At 31.8% G+C, this 17928-nt stretch overlaps 3 protein-coding genes across 3 annotated transcripts in view; all 3 read right to left on the bottom strand.

Annotated features, from left to right (window-relative positions):
- LOC148181141 (lutropin-choriogonadotropic hormone receptor-like) overlaps nt 1–7595 on the bottom strand; it is a 40175-nt gene extending 32580 nt beyond the window's left edge. Inside the window, exon 1 of the mRNA XM_088036838.1 lies at nt 7454–7595. Within this exon, the coding sequence (XP_087892964.1) occupies nt 7454–7461 (8 nt within the window). The 5' untranslated portion in view covers nt 7462–7595. The remainder of the gene's footprint in view (nt 1–7453) is intronic.
- A 2804-nt stretch (nt 7596–10399) lies between these two features.
- LOC148181142 (dual specificity protein phosphatase 23-like) lies at nt 10400–13788 on the bottom strand. The gene is made up of 2 exons (XM_088032281.1): nt 13337–13788; nt 10400–10724 (listed from the first exon to the last, which is right to left on the bottom strand). The coding sequence occupies exons 1-2, from the start codon at nt 13604–13606 to the stop codon at nt 10521–10523; spliced, it is 474 nt and encodes a 157-aa protein (XP_087888407.1). The 5' UTR covers nt 13607–13788; the 3' UTR covers nt 10400–10520.
- Nucleotides 13789–16973: 3185 nt separating this feature from the next.
- Brf (Brf RNA polymerase III subunit) overlaps nt 16974–17928 on the bottom strand; it is a 28892-nt gene continuing 27937 nt past the window's right edge. Inside the window, exons 11-12 of the mRNA XM_088032249.1 lie at nt 17409–17551; nt 16974–17219 (exon numbers count right to left, since the gene is read on the bottom strand). Coding sequence (XP_087888375.1) covers nt 17068–17219; nt 17409–17551 — 295 coding nt within the window. The 3' untranslated portion in view covers nt 16974–17067. The remainder of the gene's footprint in view (nt 17220–17408; nt 17552–17928) is intronic.

Below are 17928 nucleotides of genomic sequence, written 5' to 3' on the forward strand. Positions count from 1 at the left end.
ACTGAAAAAAAGAAAAGTCATTTTTAAAGTGGAACGGCCTCCTGATTTCGAATATGAAATCAGTTTTGCTCCATCAAAAATATTCTTAAAAAATGATGATAAAAAATTCTATAATTTTGCTAGTTCTCAAGAAAAGCTGAAGAAAAGAAATTTTTTTACAGTAGAACCTTAATACTGTAAAAAAATTTCTTTTCTTCAGCTTTTCTTGAGAACTAGCAAAATTATAGAATTTTTTTACAATTTATTAAGTTTTCCAAGGATCTATAAAACTCGTTGCTAGAAATAGTAGCCCCTATAAAATGTTTGAAAAATTGGTCACGAGTTCTGGGACACCTGTATACCTAAGCATGAATCGTTTTTATGCAAGATGAGCAAAGATCGATATTATCTTTACCCTAAAGTTCCAAAACTTAATAACCGTTTTAAACCGATATTGAAAAATATTTGCGACAAGGCACGCGACTTGAAATTCCTGTAGAAGTTTTAGCGGGCAACAGTCCTCTGAGAAATTCCTTCTTTGAATCAAGCTAGTTTAAACAATTCAAACACATATCGGGTTTTAAACTTGGAAACTAATTAATGGTTTGGTAAAGAAGCAAATGTGAATTTTGTTAAAAACATAATCTAAAAGTTCGGAGTTCGAAAATTATCGAATTTCATTACCTCAAATCAAGTTCAACAAATTTAAAGGAAAAGTATTTGATAATAAAACGTTTCTTTGACTATTAACCTCTATTTAAACACAATAAAAAGCGCAAATCGTATCGATTCAAATGTGAAAACACAGATGAATAATACAGGTATTTTAAAAACGAATGAATAGTAATTGGCATAAAAAGATCACGTCGTATTATTTCTGGGATTGAAACGAAACTTTGTCGTGAATTCGCATATTTTAAATTTATACATTCGTCACGTGTCGCAGACGTCTGCTTAAGTTTACAGATGTATTTTATTATTGCTTTTAGCTCCTGAAATTTCCTATAAATCTTTCGTTCAATACAAAATAATCCAAGGCCACACTTTGTTGACAATAAAATTTTTTGATTATTGATTTGTGGCTGGCTTATAGGTAGTTTACACCCTCTTTTAGAGGGATTACAGTTTAAACTAAACAATAAACATCCTTATAACTTAATTCAGTTTATTACATAATTAATTTTAAGTAGTTCAAAGCGAACACACAACAAAGATCGATATGAGAACACACATACATATAAAAAAAAGAAGCGAGAATAGTTTTAAACTGACGAAAACAAACTTTGCGATTGTAAGTAAATACGTCGAGAATTAAATAAAAACCGTCGAGAACACAATAATGTTTTTGCGATCCTTAAACGGAGGAGCGTTTCAAATTAAATTTACATAACCAAATTAGAAAACTTTACCAGAGGAGAAAGACTAATGCGTTCATACATGTACATAATATCGCAAAAATTTAATAATAACAGCGATAATTAAACACGTGTAAATATCAAGGGTTAAAAGCGTCTAAATGTGATTCTGTATTAATTGTAAAATTATATCACGAGCTTATGTTGTAGTTAAATAGAAATACAAAAATAAGGGATTTTGTATGTAGATAGAGTACAAAGAAATACATCAGCGACATGATCATTATTCTTGGATGTAAAATTGTGAAACGTGCAGACGAGATGGATGTTCAAATTAACTGACAGACTGTTGCACCGAGACCGAACTTTAATATAGTTGTGGAGTTACAAAAGATTTTACAAAATTCCTTTCTGTGGTGCATAGTATGAAACTTTTAGACATGTCATTTGAAAATAATAAGATTACAATAAATGCGTTCACTTAAAGCTCTACCTGTTATTAAATAATCCAGTTTCGTTGAGTAAATCTCTCAATGCCAGTTTGTATTTATAGCCAATCAACAATGCTATTTTACTATTCTTGAATTGCAAATCTTCAAAGTGTAATTATAACTAATCATCGACGATATCTAATTCAAGCGCATAAGAAGCATTGATACTCTTAACAAAGCAGAATCAAGAGGAGCGTTTTAGTGTCTGCTGAGGATTCTGCTAAATCTTTGTGCTAGCTAAAGACGCGAACACAAACAAGTATGTTTGTGTCAGTTTGTGTATGGTAATGCACAACTACAAAAACGCGACCAAAAAAGAATAATGTTTTACGTGTTTTCTTTGCTTATTCTTCTTATTATTACAACTCAGACACTCTTAATTTAGATATAAAAGCTCGTACCGACTGTTAACATCGTTGAGACTGTTACAGCATAAATGTTTGCTTAATTAATGTTTGGCTAATGGTAAGTAAATAATTTTCGATACTGTGTTAGTTATTTGATATTGTTATTCAAAATAATTTAAAACTTTTGTTCCAGTAGCAAGCTTTCTTTGTTTTTACCCTCTTTAAGACAGAAGAAGAAAGGTAAAGCTTTACTTATCATTAGAGCTGCGAGCATAAAAATTGGAAAAGATCATCGTTTAAATGCCAACGCAAGAAGAGTTGCGCCTGTAATGAGTTCTGCAAGAAGGGGTGTAGTCGGGAAAATGTAGTCCACACGCAAAATTTGTTTAAAAAATGCTAATAATCTAATTTAGTCTATTGCAGAATGCACATAAATATATGTGTAAAACCCCTCCCTACTTTTATCTTAGATTTTTAAGCTCTGACAAGCTACTTCACTAATTAAGTAAAGCACTTACCTACGTTTTATCGAATTCCATTTTATGCACGTCAAATAGAAATTTAATAAAGGCGGTGGAGCTTGACGACAAGTACAGATGATTAGACTAAATCTTGAGTGGTTTTTACTATTATTGGAAGAACATTTAGAGTCTAAAAGCGTATCCTTGTTACCTACTAGATGATTTTAGGTACAATCACTTCTGTAAGTTTTTATTTATATTTGTTTTAGCATCTCAAATTTGCATGTGTTTAATATCACAATATTTGAGTTTCAATCTTAGAATAGTGAAAACGGAAAAAAGAGCTCTTGAATAAAAATCAGATTTTGCGTCGGGGCCTATTTTTTAATGATTGCGCCGGTTATTTTAATTAACAATGTTCAAGCGCAACTGACTATTTTACATATTGGCGTACTATGAATACAAAATGATTTGTCCATTTTGAATATAAAATACAAATCGAAAACAGTTCGAGTGCCCAAAAAAAGTTGGAACATCCAGAAAGGTAATAAAAATTGTGATATGCTTTTAATTAAATTGTGGTAAATAATTGCTAAAAAGTATTAAAAAATCGAAAAAATCGCACAGTTGTAAACAAAGACTTGAGAAATCTATAAAATAAAAATTTGAAAAGAAAACTAAAAATTTTAAATTACTAAAAAAAACTTCAATACGGAAATATCAAAAAAGCAGAAACAAAAGAAAATTAAGACCAATTAACGTAAAACCATCGCGAATCGAAAAAAAATCGATTTACTGTTATTTAGGTACAATTGTCGTAATGATATCTCTAGGAAATATAAGAGTTTTATTATACACAGGCAAATAAAGTTCTATATCGATAATAAAATAATAAATTAATTTAATTACATTAAGTTTACTCAGCACTATGTCATATTTTTACCGAGCGCCCACGCTTTTCCTGTTTCCACAGAATAAGTTAGAAACTGTAATTGCCAGTTTCAGAAAGGCAATTTCTTAAATTCTGAATTACAAATGAACGTCGAGTGAGAAAACTTTAACGAAAACTACGGCAGGTCTATTCTGATAATAGTAAATGTTCAAAAAGTTTTAGAAATATTACGTGCAATATTTAACTGTTTAAAAAAAAGTACATATTGTTAGTTAAATTAATTGTTAACTCTAATTATTTTGCGTTGTATTGTCAAATATTTTTTGTGCGGAATTTTGTACATTTTGGAGTATTATTGCAAAAACTGATTTTTATGAATAAGATCATTGTAGTAGTTTGACAATCGAGGTGCGAAAACATCTGTTTTCAGAGTTGAAAGAAGATATAAATCGAGCTTCAGCAACCTAGATAAAGAAAACTTCAATCGTTTTCTAACTCCTTCTCAGAAGTACAGCAAATTTCCGGAATATTCCAGAATTTCAAGATTTTTACCATATTCCGATTTCTAGAATATTCAATCGCTTTTCACTCAGTTATTTTTTGACGTACGGCCGAAATTTTGAATACAGTCGTGTATATGACTGGAAATCGTCTCAAGTCGAAAACGGCGACAAGAACAATTTAAGAAGTTTTATTACGTCACCGTGTTAATTTATTGTTGAAAAAGTTTATGTACGTATTCAAGCAATGATTAGCAGGACAAGTTACAAATAAATAAAACAAAAAAAAAAGAGTTAGCTAATCATTGCTTGACATAAACGTACATAAACTTTCATATTAATTAATATTTATTTATTAATAATTTTAATTTATTGTTGAAAAAGTTTATGTACGTATTCAAGCAATGATTAGCAGGACAAGTTACAAATAAATAAAACAAAAAAAAAGTTAGCTGATCATTACTCAATAACGAACATAAAACGATTCGTTTTTCCAGTTTTGAGCAAGAAAGACGTGCTACAGTAAAGTCCCTCTGTGAAGATGACGTCGTAGAACCCACAAAGGTTGAATCTGAAACTGTTGAGCGTTTTACAAAATTGGTCATCGTCGTTCGCTACTGTGAAATTAGATTTTTTGTAAATTTTGTAAATTCGGTCCGTGGTCGCGTCGCTTCTCCACCTCGCAAGAATCGCCGGAACCGCGTTGTCCGCGAGCGTCCAAGTTAAAAGTAGAGTTTCGCAAAACAGTACCAAAGCAATTTTTAGTGCGCGAGATAATTTGTTAATGCCTCAAAGTTACAATAATTGAATCGTTCATTGCAACCAATTATTAAGTCATTTTTTTGCAAATTTCTGATTTGGGCATAAACCGCCTCTGCAGGGGTAGTTACATCTTCTCTATAAAAATCACATGAGTCAGTCCCTTATGTTGTCACTTATTTTGGTAAGCACATTCCAAAAGAACTAAAGCAGTCATTATTACCATCGCGATACATGTCATTCCATTCCATGGAATTTAGAGAAAAGAAATTGTGATTGTTGAAGAGTTTATAAATAATGGTTTAGCCAAACATACGTTTAGCTTGACCAAAAAACAACCTGTTACTATTGTTACACCAACAAAATTTGACTATAAACGGCAATGTTCTTCCTATAAACGCCAAAAAGGAAATATAAAACAGGTGAAAAATAGTATCGTCCAAAAACATGTTTCATTTTTATGAAGAGATTTTCCAATGGCCAACTAGAAAGGAAAGTGACGGTCGAGATGCCGATGAAGACGATTAAGAATTTGATTATGTTCCATAATCTATTTTTATTAATTCTCCAGTTGTAGATTTTTGTGCAAATTCAAAGGTAGGAATGCAAAGAAAGTTTAATTTCGTGCAAAAACCACGTAAGTTATTATCAAAAAATGTATTTTTACCAAAAAACTATTACAATTTTAAACTAATTTTGATCATACTGGTTGCAGTCGCAATTATCAAATAAGGTAGGATTTTTTTTTCTTCTGGTAGCAGGATTTAAACGGCAGTAGGATGTTTTCTCTTTCAGACTTTTGCGTTTTCGCGGAGTGTAAGTGTTTGTGTTTTTACGAAATAGTCGTGTTAATGCTATTGTTTGTGTGTGTGTGTATGTTAATAAACATGCAGGTAAGTAAAAATTTTATTCCGGAGATATCGGACCAGAGTTTGCCATTTGGCAATGTCCTAAAAATTTTAATCGGCTCTAAAGTCGAAAGATTAGCTTAACCGCCGGAAATTCAAACATTCTTTTCGCATAAGGATCTACTTAATCTATTTAATTCCTACGAAATAGTGCTTTTTTTACATAGACAATTGCAATAAAGAAACAAACCACTCATTCGCAGCCTTTCCCATTATGTTCTGATTTCAGTAAATCACCAAAAAAATTTAAAATATAAGTTTAACATGCATTTTCACAAATTTCGTACATAAAAAGTGCGTGACTACAAGTAATCGACCAAAAGGCTAAATTAAATACTGAATAAAAACCCGACACTGTTGGTTATTAATTTTAACTTTTAACTATTAATTCTAACTTTTAACAATTAATTAATGTCTCTGCTCTGTTTCTCGAATCCCTAAAACCTTAAATGATGCAGGTTACAACACATGACCTAGTTGTATGAAAATACAAACTTCAAACTACACTTTTCTATTCATGAATAAAAAGTTGAGTGCAAAAAGAAGAATGAAGTATTTTTGTTATCGTTTTCAATAAACTATTGAAGGATTAAACACAAATCATCCTATAAAATAAACAGAAAATATTTACGAATTTTATACACAATTTAACTAGATGGATTAACACATGTTGTTTTGAAACGTCATTATACGGAAAAGCTTGATTTAGAAGCTTAGTAAATATGCAAAACAAGTTACAATGGAAAACATAGACATACAATGAGATGAATGGAAACAGCAATTGCGTTATACCGCAATTATAATTTAAAATTAGCCTTTGCTGAGATGCTTGGTTCAGAAATGAAAGGGCAGACAAAATATACCTACCTACTAGTTTTGCTGATTCAACAACTAATAAACTAATAATAAAGACATTTTGATTGAGATTGAAAAATATGACTCCCGTTTATGTAAAACACGGTTAATATTTAATAGAAATTTAACCACTTTATTAAGTGTTATGAACTTGTACAGACAAAATAATTGCAACAATATCTTATATTTTTTTACAATTTACACGCTTAAACTCTGACGTAAACTTAGTGAAACCTATTAAAAAATCTTAGTAAAAACTTTATATTATTTTAACAGAAACTCTAGTAAAAGTCTCTAATAAGTGTTTTATTTAGCAAAGAACATTCACTTTACTCAGAATTTTTTGCGTTTGCTCTTTTAATTTGTCATTTGTGTCAAAAATTTGAAAATAAAAATAACTATCATTAACACTAGCAAAATACAGTGTTTTACAGCTGCCAGTTAAACCTTTATTGATTGAAAATAAAACGATTTCGTTTGCAGCGTGCATAGTAATTTTATCCCTATAGTTCTGTGTGGATTAAAAGTAGGTTATACATTACTTAAACATGTTCATAAAGTCACAAACTGGTGTTTCCATATGAAGTTTCCTGCTTCGCGTCGGTATCGAAAATCATAATAATCAATTTATAATCTTTGGTTAAGTTAATTGTAAATTAGCTATTCATCAAATCTTAAGTTAATTGCTTAATTTAACTTGGATTTGCCGCGTCTTAATCTTTTGCTTATACAACTTTGGAAAAACTTTCTTGCCTAACCAGCAATAACAAGTTATTAAAAATTTTACACCAATTATGAGTTTCACCACTGCTTAGACTAGATAGATAAAATTAAACTTTTAATAATTAAAATGTAAATTTGCATGAATAAAATTTACTACATAAATGACAAAATGACTGTACTCACGATCTCATTTTGCTTTGACTGAATTTTAGCCGCTCATGACTACGAAAAAATTCCGAAAGCTTCCAACAAACTCGCGTAAACTTTCAGACTCGCGCGTTTAGCAAGTTTCAGCGGTGGTGGTGGTTTTCAGGCGCGTTGGTGGAAAACTGCCTGAAACGCTCAACTAGACTAGAGTTGCGTTGAAATTACATGTCCATGCGCATGGTTATCATCAAACTCGACTATCAATAACTGAATTTTTCAGGAAAAGTGCGAGCAAGTAATTACATTTTCTTGATTACGACGCTGGACGACACTAAGCTGGAATTTATTGCGTCCAGGTTCCACGTACTAATGAAGAGAAGCTTTTCGTTAAGAATCTAAGGTTATATTATAGTCTGCATGTTATCTTTAGATTTGAAGTGACCCAAAGTTGGTAATAAATTAGTTTGAAGTTAGTTTACAGAATTTGTCATGTTAGGTGATACAAGGACGTGTTTTCATATTACACATTTCTCACTGAATTTGGTGCTGTTCGGAAGCCGCACGTTAGTTTAAAAATAAGTAGTTTTATGTCTGTATTAATGCACTGTTTATACAAAAATTGGAAATAACATGAAATCAAAGAATTTCCATTATGGTGGTCGTGAAAATCAAATTCATTTTCCGAACCGTTGCGTTATAAACACTCGTTTTTATTTATGCGTTTTTATTATGATCGTATCCAGCTTTTTAGATCAAATGGTCACCATTTTTATGGGCCAATAAAAAAGATACCTAACGATATTTTTGCATTAGTTCGTCCTGTTCAGTATATCATACACATTTTTATTCAAATATGTATAGTCAGTAGACAAGCAGTTATTAATTTTTAGAAGTTGAATAGGTAAGAAAAATTACAGAATAGAAAAAGAGACAAATAGAAACAAATAACGAAACTTAAAACAGAAAGATCATTCTCGTACAATTGAAAAATAATTTCTTGAAGTAAAATCCAGATGACGATAGTGAAGAAATTTTTCGAGAGTGTTTCGAGAAACAAATTTTACTAATGGCAAAGATGCTGAAGAAAAGCAAATGAGGACAAAACGAATCACAAAAAGAAAATGCAAAAAGATGAAGAAAAACAACCAACAACAGATATTTTTATTGAGTTTGCAAATATGAAGATAAAAACGACGAGCATGAGGCGAAAAAAAGAATCGTCATAACAACAAATAGTTAATAAATGCAACAATGAGTAGGTACATAATTTTTAATGTGTTTTGAATCTAGCTAATGAGTGTGTACAACAAACGCACCGATATTGATTAGGTGTTGGATGTAGAACTTAATTGACCTTGTTATACATACATTACTAGGTCACTTAAAAAATAGAACATTGTCCGAAATTTAACCAAACAAAGAAAATTTTGAGAGAAAAGTGAAAGATCAAACTATTTACGTAACCAAAATTTTTATTCTGGCTTTGTTATACGCGTAACTGAATGATCTTCGAGTTTATTGTTAGGAAACTTTTGACTTTTAAACACTGAATAACTTAATTCTTGTTAAATAAAAACATTAAAGTCCTTAAACTTCACCCACCTTCGTAATAACATAGAGTTCAAGAAAATTTCTTGAACGATATTTTCGTTAAAACGATTTAGTAAATTACACTGAAGTTCCCTGTGGAAAAGCTTTGTGTAAAAGCATAATCAACTAATGTATTTGTATATCTCCAAGACAATTTCACTTTGTTGGATTTAAAAAAGCTACCCCACGCGCTATTTTGTGTCAACCCGAAATGTTTTTGCCTACAAACCACCATAAACTTTCACTGCGACATAATACCTTATCCTCAAACAAACTCCAAACAAGTTCTTTGCTCCTCTACATCGGATTATTTACTGTAAGCCAGTATTTTGTATGTAAATTTACAGTTTAGCCGATCCGCTACTTTATAAACTGTTTACAATATTATTTCATAGTAGTGAATCTTGGCTCGGTTTTTCCTGACTAAAAACCAATTGCAAAGTTTAAGGTTAATGGAAGCTTCATTAAGCTTGCTTCACTTACCTTAAAGCTTCGAAGGTTTTAACAGAGGAAATAATTAATTTTTAAATAGAACTCCCAACGATTTAAAGAATTTAATGTTTACTTCCTCGCGTGTTAACAACATTCGGAATCCTTGTGTGTAATTGGAAGCTTAGCGAAGTATAAAAATAGAAGCGCAGACTAGTCCTGTCATATCTTTGACATGGACATTCTAGCAAACTCTGTGATGAAAGCAGAAAGCTACAAAAGAATCGTAAACTTTAATACCGGAAGCTTAAGATTGCACTGTTTTCGTGGCTCCCATTTCCGCGTCAACCAGAAAAATGAAAATTCAATTTTACAAATATAAACATTCGATGATTTGTTTATATTGTTGTAGTTGACATAAACAGAGTATTATAAAGCAGACTTTAAGTTTATAATTAATCTTTTGACTATAGAATAGGCATTAAATTGTTTAAATAGGCCCAAAATAATTTTGAGAAGGACCAAAAATAATTAAACTTGTGAAAACTAATTTACAGAGAATAATTAAGATCTTCGTCCTAACTTAAAACGTGATATTAGCCCAAAAATGGTGAACTTTCCTCTCATCAAACTTTTGAAACGATGCATCTCATGCATGTATTTATAATGCAATTTTTCACGGATAATATTGAAAGTCGATCGCCCACATTACTCAAGTTATTTTAAGCTCCTGGAAAATATCGCCACTTTGGTGCGTACAGGCGTGAAACACAAGAAAGATAAATAGTACCTAACAAACAGACATTTATAAGATATTTATGGCGTAAAGAATGTACCTATAAAGTAGACGTCAAAACCACCAAGAAAGATACAAACACGGAAAAACCTCATGATATTTTTAGATAATACAAGAAAAATTAAACCAACACCTGTTGATCTCAGCAGGAAAAGCAAAAACGGGTATTGATTGACGTACATTTTTATTCCTAAAAATAAATAAATGCATTACTTTTATACAAGATCCTATTCAAATACACCAAAAGTGGGAATCATATTTTTCAGTGTCATCCTAATCTCATTCGTCTTACAACTCCGACATGGTTCTTCTCAAGTAGTCACGATATCTTGCAACAGCTCGTTCTTGTTCAGTGGTTTCTACTGATCCAGGTCGCTGAAGTCGCAGGGTCGTAATGGCTTTTTCAGGTGAAATATCTTGAAAACGAACTAAATAGCAGGCTGCCATAACACCTGTTCGACCTCTTCCCATTCGACAATGCACTCCGACAGCCTGAAAAAAATAAAAATAAAATGTAATGCATGCGATACTTTTTGATTTATTTTATTAATAGAAGCACCAGTCGGCATTTTGGAATTTGATTTCACTCGTTACACAGGCAATTTCATATGCAACAAGCGAATTTCGGCAATCCATTGATCAAAGTCTAGCTTATTACGTTGTAGATGTGGTAATACATGTAATTTCCATATTGATATTAATTAGTAAACTATAATTATATATTAGTTAAACATTGGTTTTCCAACAAAATTGGCGTTAAATTAAGGTAATTTACTAAATAACAACCCTTGTTTTTCGTGTTTTTTTTATTATTTAAAAATCCATTAGATCAAACTGTTACCGCGAACTTCTAATGAAAATTATCATTTTGTGTAACTAGGTCAGACGTGGGCAAAATCAAAAGAACACAATAAACCAGCTAACGCATTAAAAAATGATAGCTTTTGGTAAAGAGGACAAAAGAACAGTAGCGAAGCACCAACAATGAGTTTTCATGTTCATGACTTGTAGTTGAAGCATAAAAGATTATAATGTATCGATGAACTTTAAATTCATTCACTTGAAAGGGGAACAAAATAACAATTTAAGAGTCAAGTAAGTAAATCGATGACACCAGTGAACAAATTTGGACGAAATTGGCACTGAAGTATTGGAATTGACTCCTGATTCTAAATCCGAAACCCGTTTTGCTCCATCAGACATATTTAGTTGTAAAATAATTTTTTTATTGATACATCTAGTTCACTTTTTAGACTAAGTATCCAACAGATTAGTTAGTATTTGAGTTTAATAGTGACCCTTTGTGTTTTCCAGAATATTCTAAACAATTCCTTTCAAAAATTTCTTTAATTTGTTTGGTCCAGAAGCAAACTAAAAACCCTTCATCATTTGCAAGGTTTCTAAAAAGTAATATTCTGGGCTGCCTCATTTTAAAACTTGATAAATATGTGCCAAATCACTATTTTGTAAACAGTGACATTGATTTTATAAGGAAATCGTCAAAAAATAAAAAAATAAAAGAAATTGACCAACTTTTCAATGTTTATTGACCTGTAACTTTTAAACAATAAGAGATTGCAATGCATTTTGTCAGCAGTCAAAAAGGCAAGATCTCAACCTTTCCACTGATGCATTACAATAAAAAATCAATGTAATAATTCTTGAGTTTTATACAAAAATGCATATGACAATCGCTAAAAAAATTATTTTTTTAGGCAATGACATCAATGAAGAAGTAATAAGCGATGAGTTTTATATGTCTTTAGAAAACGTATTAAATTGGCTTCCCAAAACACTATTGAGCAAATCTATAATTTTGCAACCCGATGTTATAAACATCTGCTGGGCATTACCCTTTTAATTCCGCAGGTATTTCAAGAGGGAATACACGTGTAATAAAATTCGAGACACCATTATCTCTAAAGCCGCACGTCCAATTTGAAAAAACGTACAAGACTTGTACAAATTACTTGTTTCTCGTTTTTTACATCTTCAGGGAATTAATTTTAATTAGTTCAGACTGGGAAATTGCACTACTGAAACTGAATGTTACATAAAAAATTTCTAACCACCACCACTATTGTTTGAATTTCATTTCATTTTATTACTATATCACAGATATACCCTGTCTAAATTCTCCGTGCAAGCGATAAATCGCACGGTAGCCGAATAAAATTTTCTTTCAACATAAAATATGGCAAATAATTTGCTTTTATCGCAGAACTTGATTATTGATGAGCGAATGTTTATTTAAGTTTGAAAGTTTTGTTTCTTTCAACGAGATGTAACATAAATTACAGAAAATTGTCGGTAATTTCTTCTAAAATATCAAACATTCAATGCGTTTTCATTTTTAGTGTTAAATGGTGTTTAATGAAACAACTTCACAGGTGATAAAAAAATAAAATTGTAAGGAACAGGAAAACAGGTTGGTGTGATCTGGAAGGTGCTAATTTCATCGATTGACTAGTTCAGTTTCAAATATCAGAACATCGTCTGTTCAACCGCTCTGAAGGAAAACATCAATTTTATTTTGTCCTTTTGCATACATTCATCAAACGATCAATCGGAATAAATTTCAATCTAATTTCAACCAATCCGAATCGGAGATATGTAATATGCACCTTCTGTAAAACCTCACAAAATTCAAAAAGTATCTCGATATCCTAGAAGATTCGACAGTATTCGTCATTTTAGGCTCTTCTTTCGCTGAAATAACTTATTAATAATTTAGTTTAATGTCAGATTCTGTATTTGTAAACTGGCTCTGTTCGTGTAGACAAGTGTGTGCGATTTAAAGTTCCATTCCCTGGAAACTTCATTGATCCACTTTATACTTTATTGAACTCAATTGAAAATTTTTCATTTTTACCAACTTCCTTAAAATCCGAAACTATCTTCCACTCGAATTTCTCAATGAAGTTAAACATAGAAACACAGACAGATCGAACATCCCACGTCTATCGCCTTTGGCAGATTGCGCAAGTGCATATTTATAACATAAAATCCGCGCCAGAATCAGAAACACGCTTTCCCCCAACTTTTACCTTCTATTTATACAACAAAAAATCAGCTGTTTTACAAACCGCACAACTTTATCTCACCTGTTTTTTCAGTCTAGACTCCTCGCAAACTTTGATGAACTTGATGATATCTTGTAGGGTTGGAGGCTCGAATTCCTCGACGTCGATTTGAGTCCAGGCCAGTTGGGGAACTTTGGCAATTGGAGGGATCATTTCGGGTGAGAGGGTGACGAGATGGGTTATGCCTTTTTCGAGGAGGTATTGTAAGTTTGGGACAGTTTGCGGCCAAGCCATTGCTGCTAGCTCGTTTTCGACCACCCAGGAAAAATTATACGGTGGCTTTACTGCCATGACTTTTGGCAAAGTTGTAGCGGACGTCAAAGCGAGCCCTAGACACTGAATTCACTGCGGCTTGAAGGGTTTTAATGCTTTATCTCAACTCGGGGCAATGTTGCACAATATTGCGTTAGTAACAATCAATTTTTCTGGTTAGAGGAGTGGTTTAGTGGAGGCAAGCCACTGCGTTGAAAAACAGTTTATGTATTTAGCTAGGTCTGCAGCTTGAAAGTGTGTGTTCTGCTCTGTTCATTTAAATAAATACATATCGTCGGCTTAAGTCGTTAAGTTGCTAAGTCCATTTTAAATTTTTTTAATCGCGGTCGAGAAATCTTATTTTTTACATATTTGTCGTCAAATCTGGGATTTGAAAATTTGACAAATAAAAATAGAATGTTTCTTAATTCTAAAATAATAACACATAAAAGGATTGAACGCTGTACCATTCTGTTATCTTTTTTATAAAATTAAAAACGCATTTTGTTAAAAAATGGACTTAGCAACTTTATAACTTAAGCCGACGATATGTGATACTGATAAGATAAGAGAAAGCCAGTTATATCACGAAAAATCGGAGAATTGAGACGTAATCTGAAAACCAATATTTTAAGTAGCCAGACGTTTTTAAGGTACTGATATGCGGTTTTAGAATTTAGAGTGGGGTAGAAAGAAGTTACGATGCGCCTGTGAATTTATGAAAGTATTGGTAGAATCGATATTTTTTCCGTGTTTACCAACGCCAGGCAGAAGAATTCTTATTTTTCTGTTGTGAAGTAAAGTAATTCGGTCCAATACGAAAAAAAGAATAATAATATACGTCTGGCAACACTTGTGCTCATCTCTAAAATCGTCTTAAATTAAAAAAAAATAAAATTTGTGTTGGTGACTTGTGACAATTTTGTGCAAATGTCATTATGAGTTTGAAAACTTTCATGATAAAAGAACTATTTTTTTGTCAATTTGTATAAAATTTAAAATAAAAACTAAGAAACTTTGCACAAAAATTCGAAAATTGCTAAAAATTATTATTTTTATGCGTCGCGATGCTAAACTATGAATAAAATAGTAAATTTTGTTATACGACAGAAAAGTGATACTTTTTGTCAAGCAATTAAATTGCAGTAGCGAGGTGAAGCGTAGGGTAGCGGAGCATATCCAAACTTGCGTGACAGCAGAAGCCACTTTTCGGTCAAATAATAAATATATGTACTACTTTTTCTCCAAAGAAAGATTCACTTCCACGACCGACAATGAGTAAACAATGAGTAAAAATGAGTAAATTGAACCATAAATATGGATGGCAATGGATGTAGTTGTCATTGATGGCATTTACTATGAAAAATATTGATTTCAAAGGGTTTCAAAGTTAAGATCGTGCAAAAAAGTGCAAAATGGACGTCTCAAATAGTAACTATCACAAAAAGTTCCTTGACAACGGGCGCTTTTCATCATTTACAAAATTGTCGACTCTATTGTTTAAAAGCAACTAAAAAATAGTGACTTTTTGTGACGTTGGGAGAAAAAAGAAATTTTTATTTGTGTGCTCTGGTTCGCGAAATTGGAAGCACAGAAAGTAGAAAGAAGGCAATAAAATCAGCCAAGTACACCTAAGGGGTTAATTAAAATAGCCGAATAAAGAAAATTTTTCATCACAATATTTAAGAATGTTACAGAAGACAGGATCTAGTTGAATTGTCATATTTACAGAAAAAACTATCCAAAACGCTGAAGACAATATGAAATATACTATATCAGCATGAGTGAATATGTTTATGCCATCATGAATGTTTTAAAAGAAACCTAAATTTAAAAGAAACAACAGTGGAAATCTGGAAAAAAAATTCGACAGAATGGGAGTCAAAAAGAAGAGATTTCAATACGACTGAAGCACGTTTTTATTGGAGCGCTGTTTTTGGCCCTTGTCTAAACAGAAACTGAACTATGGAGAACTTGTTTGAACAAAAAAATTACAGAAATATGAAGATAAATGAAGAAAAGGAATGCTTTTGTTGTAATTTAGAAAGATGACACTATAAATCAAATTCGTTTAAGCAATAAAGAAAAAAGCTTGGTGATTGAAGATGTGAACATGTAAAGAAGATTTTAAAGACGGAAAAAAAAACGGAGAAAAAATGAGCCAGAAGACAAACCAAAAGAAAATCATGTTTTTTAATATTGCACTGACTAATAAAGTAAACAGCTAGAAGTAAGACTTAATAATGGCGAAGCAAAACGATTTTCCCCCCCTCTATACCAAAAAATCTTCGACTAACAAAGAACATAATTCTGTGAGCATTGAATATTTGCTTTAATTATGAACTTGTATGTGGGCAACAGACAGTCCCAGTTGGCTCAAAAATGTCTAAAAAATAACTCTCTCGCGAGTAATGCAATTAGCAACACATTAAAAAAACTTTAGTGAACAAAAGAACGCGGCAAAAACAGTAAATTAACTCTCACAGGTTGCCTTATCAAGATCAAAAAACTTGATTACGCCGACAACGTCTTTGTTATTGCATTATTAAATTGGGAAACCACAAAACGTCATCCTGGAGTAATCGTAAAATTTAATTTGAAAATTTGAATTCCTAATGGTAATGAAAATTAAATTGTGCTCCGTAGTTTTAACTATCCAGCTAGATATGCAACTGAAAAAGCAATGCTGTTTTATGTGTTAACAATTGTAAAAATTGTGTGCTTGAAGTGGTTTAATGTCGCAACTTCCAACGTTAAAAAGTCTTGCGTTATGTTAATTTTATCCTTGTAATTTCTCCGTGCACAATAAAAAAAGTATATTTCTTACATTGCAATAAAACCAGCATATATCTCCAGGGTATATCGCGTATTAAAAACTAAACTCTCTTCCTGTTGGAACTTTATACCCGGCCATTCCGCTTTATAAATCATCTATAAAAGCTAAAGAGCAAAATTTTTCAGCGAAATCTCGTTAGAGAGGTAAAGAAATAATGGGTATAAATTATGCATTGGACCTCAAATTTCACTTGTAAATACAACAAAACGAATGCGATTAATTTCAATCATTGTGAATAAAAATTGGGTTGGAAATCAGGGAGCGAACAGAAAATACTTTTCCCGCATAACGACGGCAAACACGCTAATTTATTAATTGTAAAGTTATTATGTATGCGATGATAGTTTGTGGAAACTTATGAAAACAAAACGTTCAAAAATTTGCATTGCAGAGACTAGCAAACTGTTGAATTACAAAGGGAAATGAAGAGAAATTTTTGTAATTTGAATTTACATACAATTCCACTAACACATAATAAAGTAAAATTCACAAACAATAAATGTTAAAAAAAGAAACTGTAACTTACCTTTGATGACTGCTTTAATCAAATAACGTGTTTTAACTTTAAAAACTGAAACCTTTACTTCTTAAAAATAATACAAAAATGTATAAATAAGTAGCAACAACAAAAGGTAAGCATCAACAATGTATACGAGTTTCCATCCTAATATTCTTCTTCTTCATAACCAAAATATTCTTGCTCTTCTTCGCCGTCATCGCGATGTTGTCTCAACATCTCCAACAAGCCATTCTCTTTAACCGAATCGTCAGCCGCGGTGTCTTCTTCTTCGTAGTCTTCCTCGAGCTCTTCCTCTTCTGCAACGATATACAAACATTGTGATTTTAATTAAGAATTTGCTATTTATGGATTTACATGCCGTAAACTTGAACTCGTTCAACAATAAATGTCACATTCCTGTGTAATTAACGTCGCTACTGATTCACCTTTGCGTAATGTGTCTTGTTAATCTTATCTAATGAAAATGCAAAGTATTAACGTAGTACCTGAAGGTTCTTCCTTTTCCTTTTTCTCAATTTTCGGATCAGCTTCCACGAGAGGCAAACCGAAATCGATTTTCTTATTTTTGGTGATGTTTTTGGTTTCGGGTTTCGTCTCTGGTTTCAAGCTCTCCGGTTCCAAGAGAGGTCTGCAATAAAAATTACATTAAAAATGAGAAATTGGAGCCTTTAAAAATGCTCCACACCCTCGAGAGTCATAGTATTTACATGTCTAGTGAATCCTGAAATGAATTGAATGTTGTTAAATTGAAGCTGCCTTGAGTTGGACTCTACATAAGAAATGACAGTGAATTACACACGATATTGCGTGATAGTAATTAAGGCTGCGTGACACGGCTTGGAATTTCGAATTTATCATAACCCACAACGAATAATTTGAGAGAATTGGTTAAATTGAAAACGAAATCCATTAGATTATATTCGTTGGAACACTTAAATTATTTTTAATCGCGTTAGTCACAAAAATTATCAAAGTATATGCACTTTGGAATTTTTTTATAGCTGG

This window comes from Gnatocerus cornutus, chromosome 1 (assembly GCF_029298725.1).
Source record: "Gnatocerus cornutus isolate USDA-ARS CGAHR chromosome 1, icGnaCorn1.1, whole genome shotgun sequence".
NCBI lineage: Eukaryota > Metazoa > Arthropoda > Insecta > Coleoptera > Tenebrionidae > Gnatocerus > Gnatocerus cornutus.